The 15324-nt window shown below is 37.9% G+C and overlaps 1 protein-coding gene across 2 annotated transcripts in view; it reads left to right on the top strand.

Moving 5' to 3' along the window:
• The window catches only part of LOC127865042 (glutathione S-transferase 1-like), a 57867-nt gene that overhangs the window by 30558 nt on the left and 11985 nt on the right, over positions 1-15324 (top strand). The window contains exon 1 of one of the 2 annotated variants that reach the window (XM_052404925.1): positions 5782-6034. The exons of the other annotated variant lie outside the window; for it this stretch is intronic. Within the exon in view, the coding sequence (XP_052260885.1) occupies positions 5902-6034 (133 nt within the window). The 5' untranslated portion in view covers positions 5782-5901. Of the gene's footprint in view, positions 1-5781; positions 6035-15324 lie in introns of those variants that run through there. 2 annotated transcript variants of the gene reach the window in all.

Below are 15324 nucleotides of genomic sequence, written 5' to 3'. Positions count from 1 at the left end.
AAGAAGATTCGAACAGACAACAGAACACATACACAGACGGACAGTGTAAATAAAAGTGTAAATAAACAAGGGCTGTTTGTAAAACATGCATGCCCCCCCCCCCCATATGGGCTGTCCGTTGTAGTGGCAGCAATTGTGTGAATACAATTTTTTGTCACTGTGACCTTGACCTTTAACCTAGTGACCTGAAAAGCAATAGGGGTCATCTGCGGGTCACGATCAATGTACCTATGAAGTGTCATGATCCTAGGCAAACGCGTTCTTGAGTTATCATCCGAAAATTCGGGTCACCGTGACCTTTGACCTAGTGACCTCAAAATCAATAGGGGTCATCTGCAAGTCATGATCAATCTACCCATAAAGTTTCATGATCCTAGGCGTATGCGTTCTTGAGTTATCATTCAAAAACCATTTTACTATTTCTGGTCACCGTGACCTTGACCTTTGACCTAGTGACCTCAAAATCAATAGGGGTCATCTTCGAGTCATGATCAATGTACCTATGAAGTTTCATGATCCTAGGCCCAAGCGTTCTTGAGTTATAGTCTGACAACCACCTGGTGGACGGACCGACATAAGCACAGCAATATACCCCCTCTTCTTCGAAGGGGGGCATAAATATTTATAAGACGCTACGTAAAAGATGATGTTGGTATTCGATGTGGATTTGCTTTATTATTTACTACCAGCACAAACATTTAAAAGTAGATGCAAAACATTGTCGACACTTGGTACTCGGTTGTAGATAACCTTTTTTGTCTCCAGAGCATGATTAAAAAATATACGTCTAAACCTGGTGGTCGTTTCTACGTACTATATGTGGACTTCAAAAAGGCATTTGATTCATTGGTTCATTTCAAACTTTTTACCAGTTTATATGCCAAAGGTATGAACGGCATGATCCTATTTGTTTTGCAATCGATGTACGCAAATTTACGCGCACATGTAAAAGTATCCGGAAGTATCATTACGCAACCGTTCCGCTGTAACATCGGTACCAGGCAGGGTGATTTAAGCTCACCGATAATATTTTCAATATATATAAATAATTTAGTAAGCTATCTAAGGGAACATTGTAGTCATTGAATATTTATAACCAATGACATACCAGATATTTATTGTTTGATGTACGCTGATGACGTAGCTAATTGCGCGGACACAGCATATAACCTTCAGTTACATTTAAACGCTGTTGCAAAATTTTGCGAAGATACTGGTATGCAGATTAACATGAATAAAACCGAAATTATAGTCTTCCGCAATGGTGGTCCTTTACGCAATTATGAAATGTGGTATCTAAATGGTCAAAAGGTTAAAGTCGTTTCAGTTTATAAATATATGGGTCTGTTATTTACTCCAAAGCTGTCGTGGACAGCTGCTAAATCCAAGTTGGTGGCACAAGCACGCAAAGCATTCTTCTCTATCAAACAGTTTCAAGTTCCACTTGGTTATTTTACCCATAGTGACATTTTTAAACTTTATGACACTATGGTTGTACCCATACTCACATTTGGGGCTGAAATATGGGGTTATGAATACTGAGATCATATAGAACGATCACAATTAGAATTTTGCAAATATTTCTTAGGCGTCGGTTCGACGGTTAATAACAGCATGGTCTTAGGGGAGTGTGGTAGATTACCACTTTGTTGTGTGTATTATCTGAAATGCATAAAATACAGGTGTCATTTACTTCATATGCCTAATCATAGATATCCAGTTAATTGTTACAAAATGCTGAAGTCATTAGACGATATTGGAAGGAAAAATTGGGCAACGTATGTTAAGGAACTCTTATTTAAATATGGTTTTGGTTTTGTTTGGGTTGACTATATTTTTACAATATTTTAAACAGCGTATACAAGACTGTAAAACCCAAGACTGGCACAATGAGATAAATGCATCTCCGCGCTGCGACACTTACAAACTTTTTAAATCACTTTTAAATCCGGAGAAATATTTAACTATAGATGTACCCTTTAAGTCACGTCGCGCATATGCTCGTTTTAGGTGTTCCAATCATAAATTGAACATTGAGCTTGGAAGGCATTTTAACGTACAGCGCGAAAACCGAACATGCTTATTTTGTTTAACAAGATTTGACGTACATGTATTGGAGAACGAATTCCATGCTTTCTTTGAGTGCCCCCAGTACACAGATATAAGAACAAGTTATTTGTATAATTGGTATAACCGCCAAAGAAACGAAACGTCATTTAATATTCTAAAGGGACCTTTTCACGCTTTGGTAAATTGACAAAATTGAAACAAGAAATATCTTTAAAAAAAGATATACGGCGTAAATAGTTTAATGAATGAGATCAAGGATAGCGAATGTCTTTTTCTGTGCAGTTCTTAGCTGCATCACACGCAGTACGGGATGTTACGGGGAGTTTTCGCGGCTTATTTTACATTATAACATATTGCTGGTCATAAACCTATAGATACAAAACAGAAAACCAAAAGAAGAATGGAAGTGAAATTTAAACATATGAGTCAACCGGCCACACGAGAAGTATCCGTATTTATAGGCGCGTTCTTCGAACAAACCTGTTTTAGTGGTTTGTCGGGCATTGCTATTTGATTCGATTATTAACAGTATCAATTATCATCGTGCAAATGCTTAAAGTGATATTATGGGCATTTTGCACTGTTGAATTGAGCTGAAAAGAATTAACAGGTCAAAATAGTTAGTTAAAATGTGGTTACTGATTAATTATCTGCAACTCACCTTGCTACCAGTTGTTTATAAAAATATATTTTATATTCGATATTCTTACGTGACCCACCCAGTCCTGTAAGCTGAAATGATCCGTAAAACAATTTCGTGTCTTTGTGTCGTATGAACAAATCTGCACTAAAACTAAATTTAGGTTCAACTCGTAAACGCATGATCAGTTGTCAAACGAAAGTACGGTTGATATTCAAATGCATTATTTTTCTCTTTCTGGTATATTGTTTTAGTATGATGATGCTGCATTAATTAATATAAGTGTATATGAAGTAGAAACATCAAAAATAATCAACGGTTGCGATAGACACCTATAAACTGTTACATGCTCATAATATCACTTTAGTACATTAGGCAATATGGACGAATAATTATTGTTAAATTTATCAACAATAATATTTATCATTGTATTGTTGAAAACACATTAAGAATCTATTATTTACATACCATAATTATATTGCTGAATATCTTCATTTAACATATTTCTGGTCTAAAGAAAATTCCAGGTCACCTAGTTCACGGATAGCGTCTTTATTATATAACGATTATTTTACTGGCCGCCAACTCCGGTGATGACCTGTATATAAACTCTGAATGTCCGCGAATTGACCCGATATACCTCGCGGGTTGAAATGCAATGCTTTAAAGTGAGGCCTCGCTTCAATTGCTCTTTATACTTTTACATGTTAACATGTTGACAGGAATAAGGAAGTAAGTACTAAATATGAGAACATAGCCTTTTAAGTATAAACGCTCTTGCGCTGGTAATACTCTGAAAATAAAAGGTGTACGCACAAACTGTATTGATGTCGAGAATTGAGTGTGAAACTGTTCTATCTATTAAGCCTTTTCATTCGAGATAACATTGTTTCATACAGTAAAACAGTGTTACAAAGACGCGGATATGTTTCCAATGTTCTGGTGGTATACTCAAATCAGCCAATGGAATAAATGAAGTGTATTCATTCGTACCTAGCCGCGGGAAATTTTATTGGAATTTTAGTGGACACTTACAAAGGTCAGGCTAAGGTGAAAAGCTGGCTTAAGACAGCTTACGCCGAAAAAGTTGTTTCAGATTCGCAAATTTTCGTTTTAGTTCTGATATTTGTGAGGAAACAGTAATACTGAACACTTTCCATGGTCTAATATAGCCATTATATGCATCTTTTGACGATTTTAAAACCTAAAAATTATAAAGCGTTGCAACGCGAAACGATTAAATAATTTGGAGAGTTCTATTTTTGTCGTTAAATTTTTTGAAACTACGAAGATTGCTTATATAAGGTATAAAATACGTTCAATATGTGTACACGGCGGAATAGCTCAGTACGATAAAGCGTTTTTACTTCAGGACTCTGTTAGGACTCCAGGGGTCACTGGTTCGAAACCTGGTCCGGGCAATGTTCTTTTCCTTTTTTTAATTTTATTCTTGATTTTTTTACTGGAGCTTTTACGATCCAATGTTTACATTTATCGATATAAAGCATTTAATGAATAAGTTAAAAAATGCCAAAATCTGTGAAAAGGCCCCTTAATGAGCAGCACTGATATCACTGTTATAAAACAATTAACTTTCTATGTTACGAAATTAATGAATGTCATTGGGAATATAAATTTACCTTGATTACAAACGTTTTGTTTTTGTTATATTTTGTGTTGTATAATATTGTGTATATTGTTGAAACACAAGTGTAAAATCACAATGTATACAAGGTGGCATTTATCATTGTATAATGTTATTGTAAATGAATGCTGTATTTTGGGCCGGAGGCCTTTATTTACATGTTATCTAATAAATCTTAAATAAATCTTAAATCTTAAACTTGTGGAAAATTGTAATTCCTAAACAATCTCTGATATGTGCGACGATTTTCTAACATTAATTTATACTTCAAAGCGCAGATAAACATTCTGGTTGAAATCACAGGTGGTTAGCGTGTGGCTATGATATTAATTAGTGAAAACATCATTTTGAATGATAAATAATCATATTATAACGAAAAATTAACTTTTCTGAAAAAAAATATTTCACTATCAAATATATATATAACAAGGTATGCAACTCAAAATCACCCCATAACGGGGTGCATCGCTTTGAACAGCCATATCTTCATCAATTTTGCAGCGATTTTCACGATCTCGGTCTTATTCAACGCAGAAATGAATTTCCTTTCTGGAAATGTATATGTCTTGCAATATTTTTACAAATGCTGGGTCAACTTTTAAGAAATAACACGATACACAACACGCATGACCCAGTTGACAGTGATCATGCTGTCTTTAAGACTGAAATCTTCACGGAGTAAAGGGCAACTTCCCTACAAAGTTCATGTAGTTCGATACCATAATTCAATAAAACGTATGAAAAAACATTATTACCGTTCTTGTCGTTACATTCTGCATCAAGACTAACTGTCCAGCGCCGTTTGAAACCTTTGTTTACATACATTTCAACTAACTGACATTTTAAACATACGAGTGATTTCATTGGTCCAATGCGGAGGTGTGTCTTTACAACTGGAGATTTCATTCATAAAGAATACATGATCACTGTCAACTGGGTCATGCGTGTTGTGTATCGTGTTATTTCTTAAAAGTTGACCCAGCATTTGTAAAAATATTGCAAGACATATACATTTCCAGAAAGGAAATTCATTTCTGCGTTGAATAAGACCGAGATCGTGAAAATCGCTGCACAATTGATGAAGATATGGCTGTTCAAAGCGATGCACCCCGTTATGGGGTGATTTTGAGTTGCATACCTTGTTATATATATATTTGATAGTGAAATATTTTTTTTCAGAAAAGTTAATTTTTCGTTATAATATGATTATTTATCATTCAAAATGATGTTTTCACTAATTAATATCATAGCCACACGATAACCACCTGTGGTTGAAATGTTTTAGTACCGATATACATATATTATCACTTAAAAAAAGTCATTCACTTTCCGTTGCATGACGGATGAAATGTTCTATTTGTTAACCCCCTTTCAGCGCTTTGCGAAAATCGCGTTGATGCATACGACATAGTGTATTGGCTTTTTTGCTACTCACTGGATTCAGTTGTCTTGAGATTTATCTGCCACGAACCAGTTAACACTTAAATATAGCAAAATACGAACTGTGGGGGAATTGACAGTAAAATCACGTTAAGGAATATACAAAATGCCCTCGTACAAGCTGTATTATTTCCAAAGCAGAGGGACAGCCGAGCTTGCTCGCTTGGTGTTTAAACAGGCCGGAGTTGATTTCGAGGACATCAGATATAAAGGGGAGGAATGGCCACAACACAAATCAGGTAAATTTATTTCAATAATATCAAGCAAAAACTGTTTCAACATACCACATAAGCATGCAGTTGAATTGTAAGAACAATTGTTATGCCTCCCTTCGAAGAAGAGGGGGTATATTGTTTCGCACATGTCGGTCGGTCCGTCCACCAGATGATTTCCGGATGATAACTCAAGAATGCTTAGGAATTACAAGTATGTCAATCCGTTTAAAAATAGAAATTTCCCACGGCGGACGACCTTGATATTGCACTTTACAAAAAGTAAACAGTAATATTTTCTATGTAGGTGATATAAAAAATGAAAGAAAAAGGATGAATAAATCGAAAAGAACTTGGACTTGTTTTATAGTTATAAATTACTATGTTTACGTTATGTTACTGTACTTCTTATTAATTATTATTATTAATATGATGTTGTTATTGTATGTTATTGTTTGTTTTATTTTAATAAGGAGAGAGAGAAAGAATAGCCCAATTTTTATAAGTAAAGATGGTGAAAACACACATACTGTTGTATGTGGCATCATCATTACTACTGACTATTGGGGTTATTTACCCTCGGGACTTCGGTTAAAAACCATTGCCCGAGCACACTGCTTAACATAGAACTCTGCATAAAAAGCCGAAAACGGCCATAAAATGGACAGCCCGATTTTACTGGGCTGTACCATTGGTATAAATATAAAACTTTGCAGTGTTGGTGCGGTGCCTTAATAAAAATCTATTGGTTTAAAAATATATAACCTTTATATGAAGCGTTAAAAAGACGAAGTGCTATACAGTGAATAGGCCTATCACGGTTAAAAAGCGGCGTTTTAATTGGTTGATGCGTTTATATAACGATGGCGCTGATTGGCCGAAATTTCTTATTAAGGATTGCCAGTAGGTCAATCCGTTTTAAAATAGATTTTCCCACGGCTGACTTTGTACTTTTAAGAAAAAGTAAACAATGATGGTTGATATGCAAAAATATAAATGAAAGAACAAGAATGAGTTAATACAAAAAAGATTACTATGTTTTTGTTACATTACTGTACTTATTATTAATTTATATCATTCATATGATGTTGTTATTGTATGTTATTCTTTGTATTGTTTTTTAAGGAGGAGAGAGAGAAAGAATAGCCCAATTTGTATAAGTAAAGATGGTGAAAACACACATACTGTTGTATGTGGCAGCATCATTACCAGACCCACTGTTCAGTATATACTGCAATGGGTTTGTTGGAGTCTTTAGACTTTGTGATCTGTGGTTTAAAAATTTGAATCCAAATAGGACTATTTAATATATTAATTATAGAAAAAGGAATACACAGATGTGTATTATGTTTGTGTAACAATATAATAATATTTGAGGGTTTTCCAGATCACAAAGTGGTTGAACATTGCCACAATATGTTTACATGCATAGTCAAGTACCATTTTTATGTGTATGTTTAAAGTTTAAACTAAACGCCAAACAACAAGATCTAATCATAAGAAAGATATGTTTATATCTAAGAACATTTATTAATAGGGATGCCAGAGCCTGATTTAACAACTCTCAATTGTAGAGTGAAGTTGCATGTGCAAATGCAATTATATGAGAAGGAAAGGAAAAAAAAAAAAAAAAAGACAATATATGATATCACATAGAGTGTGTAACTCTCAATTATATATTAATATTGCAATTGAGTATTGAGTTGTTAAAAAATTAATGAGTACAAGTTTATGTATGTGGCTCAATGTTGAACACTTGCAGACAGGGAATATAGCCGTAATGCTCCAACATAAGACCCTGTCTGTATGGAACTTAAGGAGGATTGGGCTATGGAAAAGAGAGATCCCCCCAGAGTGGCATTAAAACAATATTTAAAAGTGGGTTTAGTAATAAACCCTTATATGTTAAGGGCAATAACTTACGTGTCTCCAAACGGTCACCTTCATAGGGCCACATAAAAATTAAGGGTAAGACAATGTACTTTACAGTTAAAAATAAGACAAAGACAGCTAAGTTTGTATAAGATGTACATTATTTACAATATGTACAGGACTATATGCATATATATATTTAAAATACATGTTGCCACCCTGGAGGGTTGAAAGAAGGAGAGATTTTATGGAAGTGTAGGCCGATGTGGGTGGGGGAAAAGAAGAGCCAGCAGGGGTGGTGTCACTCAGTTGTACTAAGGGAGATAATTGTGATGATGAAGTCTACAATGGTTGTTTCCCCTGAACCAGAGGGAGTGCACGGTAAATGAAAAATAGTTTGTATACTATTGAAGGAAAATTGATAATGGTGAAATGTAAAATGGTAAAAAGACCAAATATTACCTAGATACGTTAAGATAAACCCAAAAAGCTCTAATCTATCCAATATTATTAGTATACTGATGATAACATTGTAGGAAATAATACTAAAGTACCTTATATGGTATCCAAATGACAATTAGACAGTAAAACCGAGGCAATTTGCTATATAAAATAGCAATTTAATATAAAAAATTATGATATTTGCTATAAAAGTAGCAATTTTAGCATGAGTTAATGCAATAATAATAAAATTAAGGCAATTTGCTATATAAAATAGCAGTTTTCACAAAAATAAGGAAATTGCTACACAAGATAGCAGTTATAATAATCCTTAATGTGCTCCAAGGAACAAGATTAGTACTTTCAGCAAGGTCGACAATACTTTGTCCTAGATAGGGCTAAATAGGTGTTTATAATGGTATAAGGCCCTGCACCGTGCACTCCAGTCCGACATGGTTCTTCGAGTTTGAAGGGGAAAGGGTGGGGTGTCAAAGAGGAAGGGAGGGGGTGCAATGCAGCCAACAATCCCAGGTTACTGGACAGCCTCGTCCTTTCTTGTAATAAGAAATGCCATAAAATATGATTATATTAAAAAACTGAAATGTATAAAAATGTAAATGGTGGACTAACGTCATGCTCTCATTAAAAATGTATTAAAATAAAGAAGACCAGGTCAATGCCATTGGCCTGATTTAGAAAGGGCGGGGGTAGAACAATAAACCCATTAAAAACTAAAATAAAGGTTGTGTAAAAGCGACACAAATCCAACACAATTATTTGATTACATCAGGTTTGTGCAGAGATTACACATTTTTAAAAGAAAACAGTCACAAGACTGTATAATTAGGTGGGTGTTGGCTGCTCTCCCTCCCCCAATGACCTAGATTTTGTCAGTTATTTGACAATCTAGTAAGTATTTGGCGAGGGCAGAGAAGACCGGGCCCCTAGCTGCTCCCTTGGGGTCTAGCACGTTGGTAAGGTTAAAAACTAGTCCATGGGAGTGCAATGCAGCTTCAAGGTGGTCCCTCTGCGCCTTATGGTTAGGACAGTGTAGCAGCATGTGGGGCGCAGTGAGAGGTTCCTGGCACCTAGGACATGCAGGGTCTATACCGAGGACATACTTTCCTGCGCCACCGGGTAATAGGGTGGTTCCCATCCTCAGGCGCGTGATGGCTCTGTCAAGCACAATGCTTGCCGAGTATCTGTCAGGCGGCCTGAGGGTTTTCGCAGGTCTAGTAAAAGTATGTCGACGGGAAGACAAATTGTCGGTCCGGAGATTCCACTCGCCCAAAACAAATTTCTTTGTCAGGGAGTAGATCTCAGAAGGTGCCAGGGGTTCCCCAACATCTACGGCCCCCCTCAAGAGGCCCTCTTTGGCCCCCTTGTCGGCCTGTTCGTTCCCACTGATGTTGACATGTGCTGGACACCATACTAATGTGACCTTTAAAGATTTATCTAGGCACTGTTGATGAAGTTCCAAAATGCTAGCTAAAATATCAGGCCTAGATCTGCTATTTCTGTTTTTTATGGACTCAAGAGATGACATTGAGTCTGATAAAATAGCAGTTTTAGTAGGTTTATTGACCAATATCCAGCACAGAGAGAATTTAATTGCCAAAAGTTCTGCTGTAAAAATAGAGAGATTGTTGCTGAGCCTGTGCGTTTTACTAATGTTTTTTGAAGGGATTACAAAAGAGTTGGCTACCAAACCAGACATCATTACTAGACCCACTGTTCAGTATATATACTGCAATGGGTTTGTTGGAGTCTTTAGACTTTGTGATGTGTGGTTTTATTGTTAAAATTAACATAATAATACTTCTAATTTAATGTTTCTAGGGATAGGAAAGATTACACGAAAGTGTGATATGTATATGTATATACCATCTAAGCAATGGTAAGATATAGAGATTTGTAAACCTTCATTAATAGGGGAAGGCAGAGCCTGTTTTAATCGCTCACATAAGGAAAAAAGAAAGAAAAAAAAGAAGGGGATTTGCATGTAAACATGCAATTAATTAAATTAAATAGTTTCTAACAAACAATTGATTGGTAATGCATTATAGTTGTAAATTATATTTTTAGTATTAAGATTAGCATGTATTTGTAAGTGTGGCACAATGTTGAACGCTTGCAGACAGGGAATATAGCCGTGATGCTCCAACCTAAGACCCTGTCTGTATTGAACTTCTAGAGGATTGGCCTATGAAAGAAGGACGTTCCCCCCAGAGTGGCGTTAAGACAATATTTACAAGAAATTTAATGATAATATTTATATATTTACAGGAAATAGCTTGCGTGTCGCCAAACGGTTACCTCTTTAGGGCCACATAAAAAACAATGGTAAAACAATGTACTTTACAGTTAAAAATTAGACAAAACAAACAAAGTTTTTACAAGAAGGCAGATTATGTACAGAATGTACAATATTATATGCACTTATTGATAGGTAAAAGAAACAATTTGCCACCCTGGGGGGTTAAAAGAAGAAGTTTGGAAGTGTAGGTAGGTGTGGTGGGGTAGGGGGTTTCCAGCAGGGGCAAATCAACTTGGGTTTATGCAGGGGAGGTAATTTTGTATGGAGAAGTATTGATGGTTTTGTCCCCTAGACCAGAGGGAGTGCACCGTAAATGGAACTAGGAGGATTACACATGGTAATTAGTAAATAGAAGGAAAGAAATAATACACTCTAATGTTTAATATACTGAAATATTATAGTAATATGTGGGATTGGTAAACCAATTCATACAACAATGCAGGAAATAACCCACAAAAAGCTATCATCCATACTAAAGAAATTAATATATAGGGGATGATGCAAGTTAAAAGAAAAGGTACAAGAACACCTTATTTACTTACTATACAAAATTAGTAAGTTTCTCAAGATTAAGTTAAAAATTGTACATCAGTTCTTTATTTGTTATGATTGTTGATATATCGCTTATAGGGAGAGTTACAATAATCCCATAAATTGAAAATACCCTTAAAGGATAATATGGCATTGCAAGGTGTACGTGACCCTGCACCGTGCACTCCTGTCTGACATGGTTCTTCGAGTTTGAAAGAGAAGGGGGGTGTCGGAGGGGAAGGGAGGGGTGCAATGCAGCCAACATTCCCAGGTTACTGGTCAGCCTCGTCCTTTCTTTTTAATAAAAACTGCCATAAAATATGTATATATTAAGAAACTGAATAATGTAAATGGTGGACTAATGTCATACTCTCATAAAAAATGTATTAAAATAAAGAAGACCAGGTCAATACCATTGGCCTGATTTAGAAAGGGTGGGGTAGAACAATAAACCCATTAAAAGCTAAAATAAAAGTTGTGTAAAAGAGACACAAATCCAACGTAATTACTAGATTGCGTCAGTTTTTTGCAAAGATTACACAGTTTAAAGGAAAACAGTCACAAGACTGGATAATTGGGTGGGTGTTGGCTGCTCTCCTTCTCCCAATGACCTAGATTTTGTCAGTTATCTGACAATCCAGAAGGTATTTGGGGAGGGCAGAGAAGACCGGGCCCCTAGCTGCTCCCTTCGGGTCTAGCACGTTGGAAAGGTTTAAAACTAGTCCATGGGAGTGCAATGCAGCTTGGAGGTGGTCCCTCTGCGCCTTATGGTTAGGACAGTGCAGCAGCATGTGGGGCGCAGTGAGGGGTTCCTGGCACCTAGGACAGGCTGGGTCTATACCGAGGACATACTTTCCTGCGCCACCGGGTAATAGGGTGGTTCCCATCCTCCGGCGCGTGATGGCTCTGTCAAGCACAATGCTTGCTGAGTATCTGTTAGGTAGCCTGAGGTTTTTCGCGGGTCTGGTAAAAGTATGTCGACGGGAAGACAAATTGTTGGTCCAGAGATTCCACTCATCCATTACAAATTTCTTTGTCAGGGAGTAGATCTCAGTATCTACGGCCCCCCTCAAGAGGCCCTCCTTGGCCCCCCTGTCGACCTGCTCATTCCCACTGATGTTGACATGTGCTGGACACCATACTAATGTGACCTTTAAAGATTTATCTAGGCACTGTTGATGAAGTTTCAAAATGCTAGCTAAAAAATCAGGCCTAGATCTGCTATTTTTGTTTTTTATAGACTCCAGAGATGACATTGAGTCTGATAAAATAGCAGTTTTAGTAGGTTTATTGACCAATATCCAGCACAGAGAGTATTTAATTGCCAAAAGTTCTGCTGTAAAAATAGAGAGATTGTTGCTGAGCCTGTGCATTTTACTAATGTTTTTTGAAGGAATTACAAAAGAGTTGGCTACCAAACCAGAGTAAGGGCATTTGGAGCTGTCAGTGTAGATTTTTAGATGCTCAGCATACATATTATCTATAAGAGAGAGAGCTTCTGACTTGAAGAGTTGTGGCAAGTCAGTTTTCGTTATTTTATTAGAGAGTGATAGGTCAACATCAATGAGTCCAAGCGTCCAGGGGGGGTCTTGGAGGGCCTCAGGTCTGCTACATGTACCTTGTCGAGGCCGGAATCCTCAACCAGGGTCCTAATACTCGCACCAAAAGGTAGGGCGACATGCTTACGCTTAAGTATTTTCCCCTTGATGAAGGTGCCAGTGCCGACAAGTTTGTTAATGGGGTTTGAACCATGCCAAGACTTAGCCCTGGTCCAGAAGTTAAGGGACTGTTGTTTTCTACGCAAGTCAAGAGGCAGCACACCGGCCTCCTCCTCAAGCAGTGCACCTGGTGTACAGTTAAGGGCTCTCAGAGCTATCCTTAGGGCCTTGTGTTGAATGGCATCAACCATTTTTAGGACATTGGCTTTGCACAATCATGCATAGATCTGGGCTCCATGATCTAGCTTTGGACGTATAAGGGACTTGTAGAGAGTTAAGAGGCTATTTTTATTTGATCCGAAACCTGTGCTTCTTAACATTCTCATTAAATTTAGGTCCCTTTCGCACCTTTCTGCCAAATATTTGAAGTGGTGAGTAAAAGTTAACTGTTTATCTAGGTACATACCTAGAAATTTCACCACTTTTTCAAAGATAATTTTGGTGCCGCCTAAATTTAAGTCCAAAGAGTGCTGAAATTGGTCGCCAAATAGTACTCCTACTGTTTTGGTTGGAGAAATTTTGCATCCCCATTCAATTGCCCATTTCCATATGGAGTCTAAGCCTGCTTGAGCCCTCTTTTGCAGGCGTAACAATTTAATTAAGTTGTTACAAAACAGATTTGGGTCCTGGGAGTGAACATCTGCAAGGGAGAGATCTGAGCAGAGGTCCCTAAACTGAGCCCAATTAGCTTTTTCCAATAAACACTTTTGCTCTCCTGAGCATTGAGCCTAAGTTCCCTGTGCAATATAGTTGAGCAAGGTAACCTGTTGTGGGAGGTGATCAGATCCCATGGTATCATTAACGGTTGCCCATGCAGACGCACTTGCTATCCTGGCATTAACAGCAGTAAGGTCAATGTGGGAGTTTAAACCAGTGGGGTTAAGTCTGGTTGGAGAACCGTCATTGAGCAGTATAAGATCTTGCTCGTCCAACCATTCTATTACCGCCCGACCTTCTGCATCTGAATTGATGGAACCCCAAGCAGGGTGATGTGCATTAAAGTCGCCTGTGAATATTACATCAAAGGGTCCTTTAATGGTCCTTAATTCCTTAAAGAGGCCATTCAGAGTTTCAAGATCACATCCTCTTGAATATAAATTGACCAGGATAAGAGGCCGGTTCTTGTCAACAACAAATTTAATTGCTAATGCCTCAATAGCAGTGCTACCATCAGGTTTAAATTGGTTGTTCACTCCCAGGTGTTCATAATTAATTGTGTTTTTAATATATATGGCAAGGCCACCGGCAATATTATGGTTTATATTAACAAAATTCTTAAATTCACAGTTATACCCAGGTATATGTTTTACAGTACTATTGGAAAATTTGGTTTCCTGTAGGCATAGGATATGGGTACTAGAGTTACTGTCAATAAAATATTTTAACTCTGTAAATTTGTTGGCAGTAAGACCACCAACATTGAATGAAATGATTTGCAGGTTACTGTCCATAGTGGTGCGAAATTAACTTGCGTTTAAACTGATTTAATTTATGATGAGGATATTTAACTCCTAGTTTATGGCCTGCACAGGCCTCTTTGAATTTCGCGGGGGTTCTGGCAAGCCGAACATGTTTCTTATTAACGGAGAGGGTACCGCTGGCCTGGGGGGGGGAGGGGCATCCTGGATCTGCTACTATTGGAGGATCCCCAGTTCCAGAATGGATTTTATCAGGGGGGATGACCTTTGTTAGTGATTCTCTGCAATTTTTGAATCGAGAATCAATTTTGTTATAGATGTAGGATATAACACGACTCCCAGTGGGCCTTTTCTGGTCCTTTAGTATCTCAGCAACCAGATCCGCCAGCTCGCTGAGATATATTTTCCTATATGTGGGACCTGTTGCTGGCGGATCCTTTATTTTGAAAAATGAGTCCCCAGCAAACGAGTTACCTTTGCTGGTGCTGTCGGTAGGGGAGCTCATTGGGGATGTCTGGGAGTCGACCATTCTGGAACTGTTAGGGGGGACACTAACTCGGGCTTCCTTCTCTATTTCACAGACACCAGAGATAGTAAGATTCTCCAATATACTGGAGTGCACTGACACCGGAGAGTCTCTCCCCTACACATCAAACATAGAGTCGTCTGACAGTGTATGTGCCACTACAGGTGGTGTCGCTAGCACCGTCGGTCAACGTGTTGGACGGGGAGGACTCCCTGGTAGCCACAGGAGGGCGTCTCTGTGTGGGTGAATCCCCTTGGATAGGCGATACAGGGAGGGGGGTGGTGTGTAAGTCAGGTGTATGATTGAAAGTAACCTTTGGGGAGGGTTCCCTTTTAATAGGCTGAGGGGGGGGGTACTCTAACCCGCTAGCCCCTTAACTATGGTGCATGTCCTCCCGGCTTGGGGCGAGATAGTACCGGTACGGGAGAGGCATGTTAAGGTGAAAAAGCGGAACCGGTTGTGATGATGGTGTTTTGGGCGCCCACGCTGTGGCT

This window comes from Dreissena polymorpha, chromosome 1 (assembly GCF_020536995.1).
Source record: "Dreissena polymorpha isolate Duluth1 chromosome 1, UMN_Dpol_1.0, whole genome shotgun sequence".
Lineage (NCBI taxonomy): Eukaryota > Metazoa > Mollusca > Bivalvia > Myida > Dreissenidae > Dreissena > Dreissena polymorpha.
Note: the sequence above shows the minus strand (reverse complement) of the source record. Positions and strands in the feature narration are given on the sequence as shown.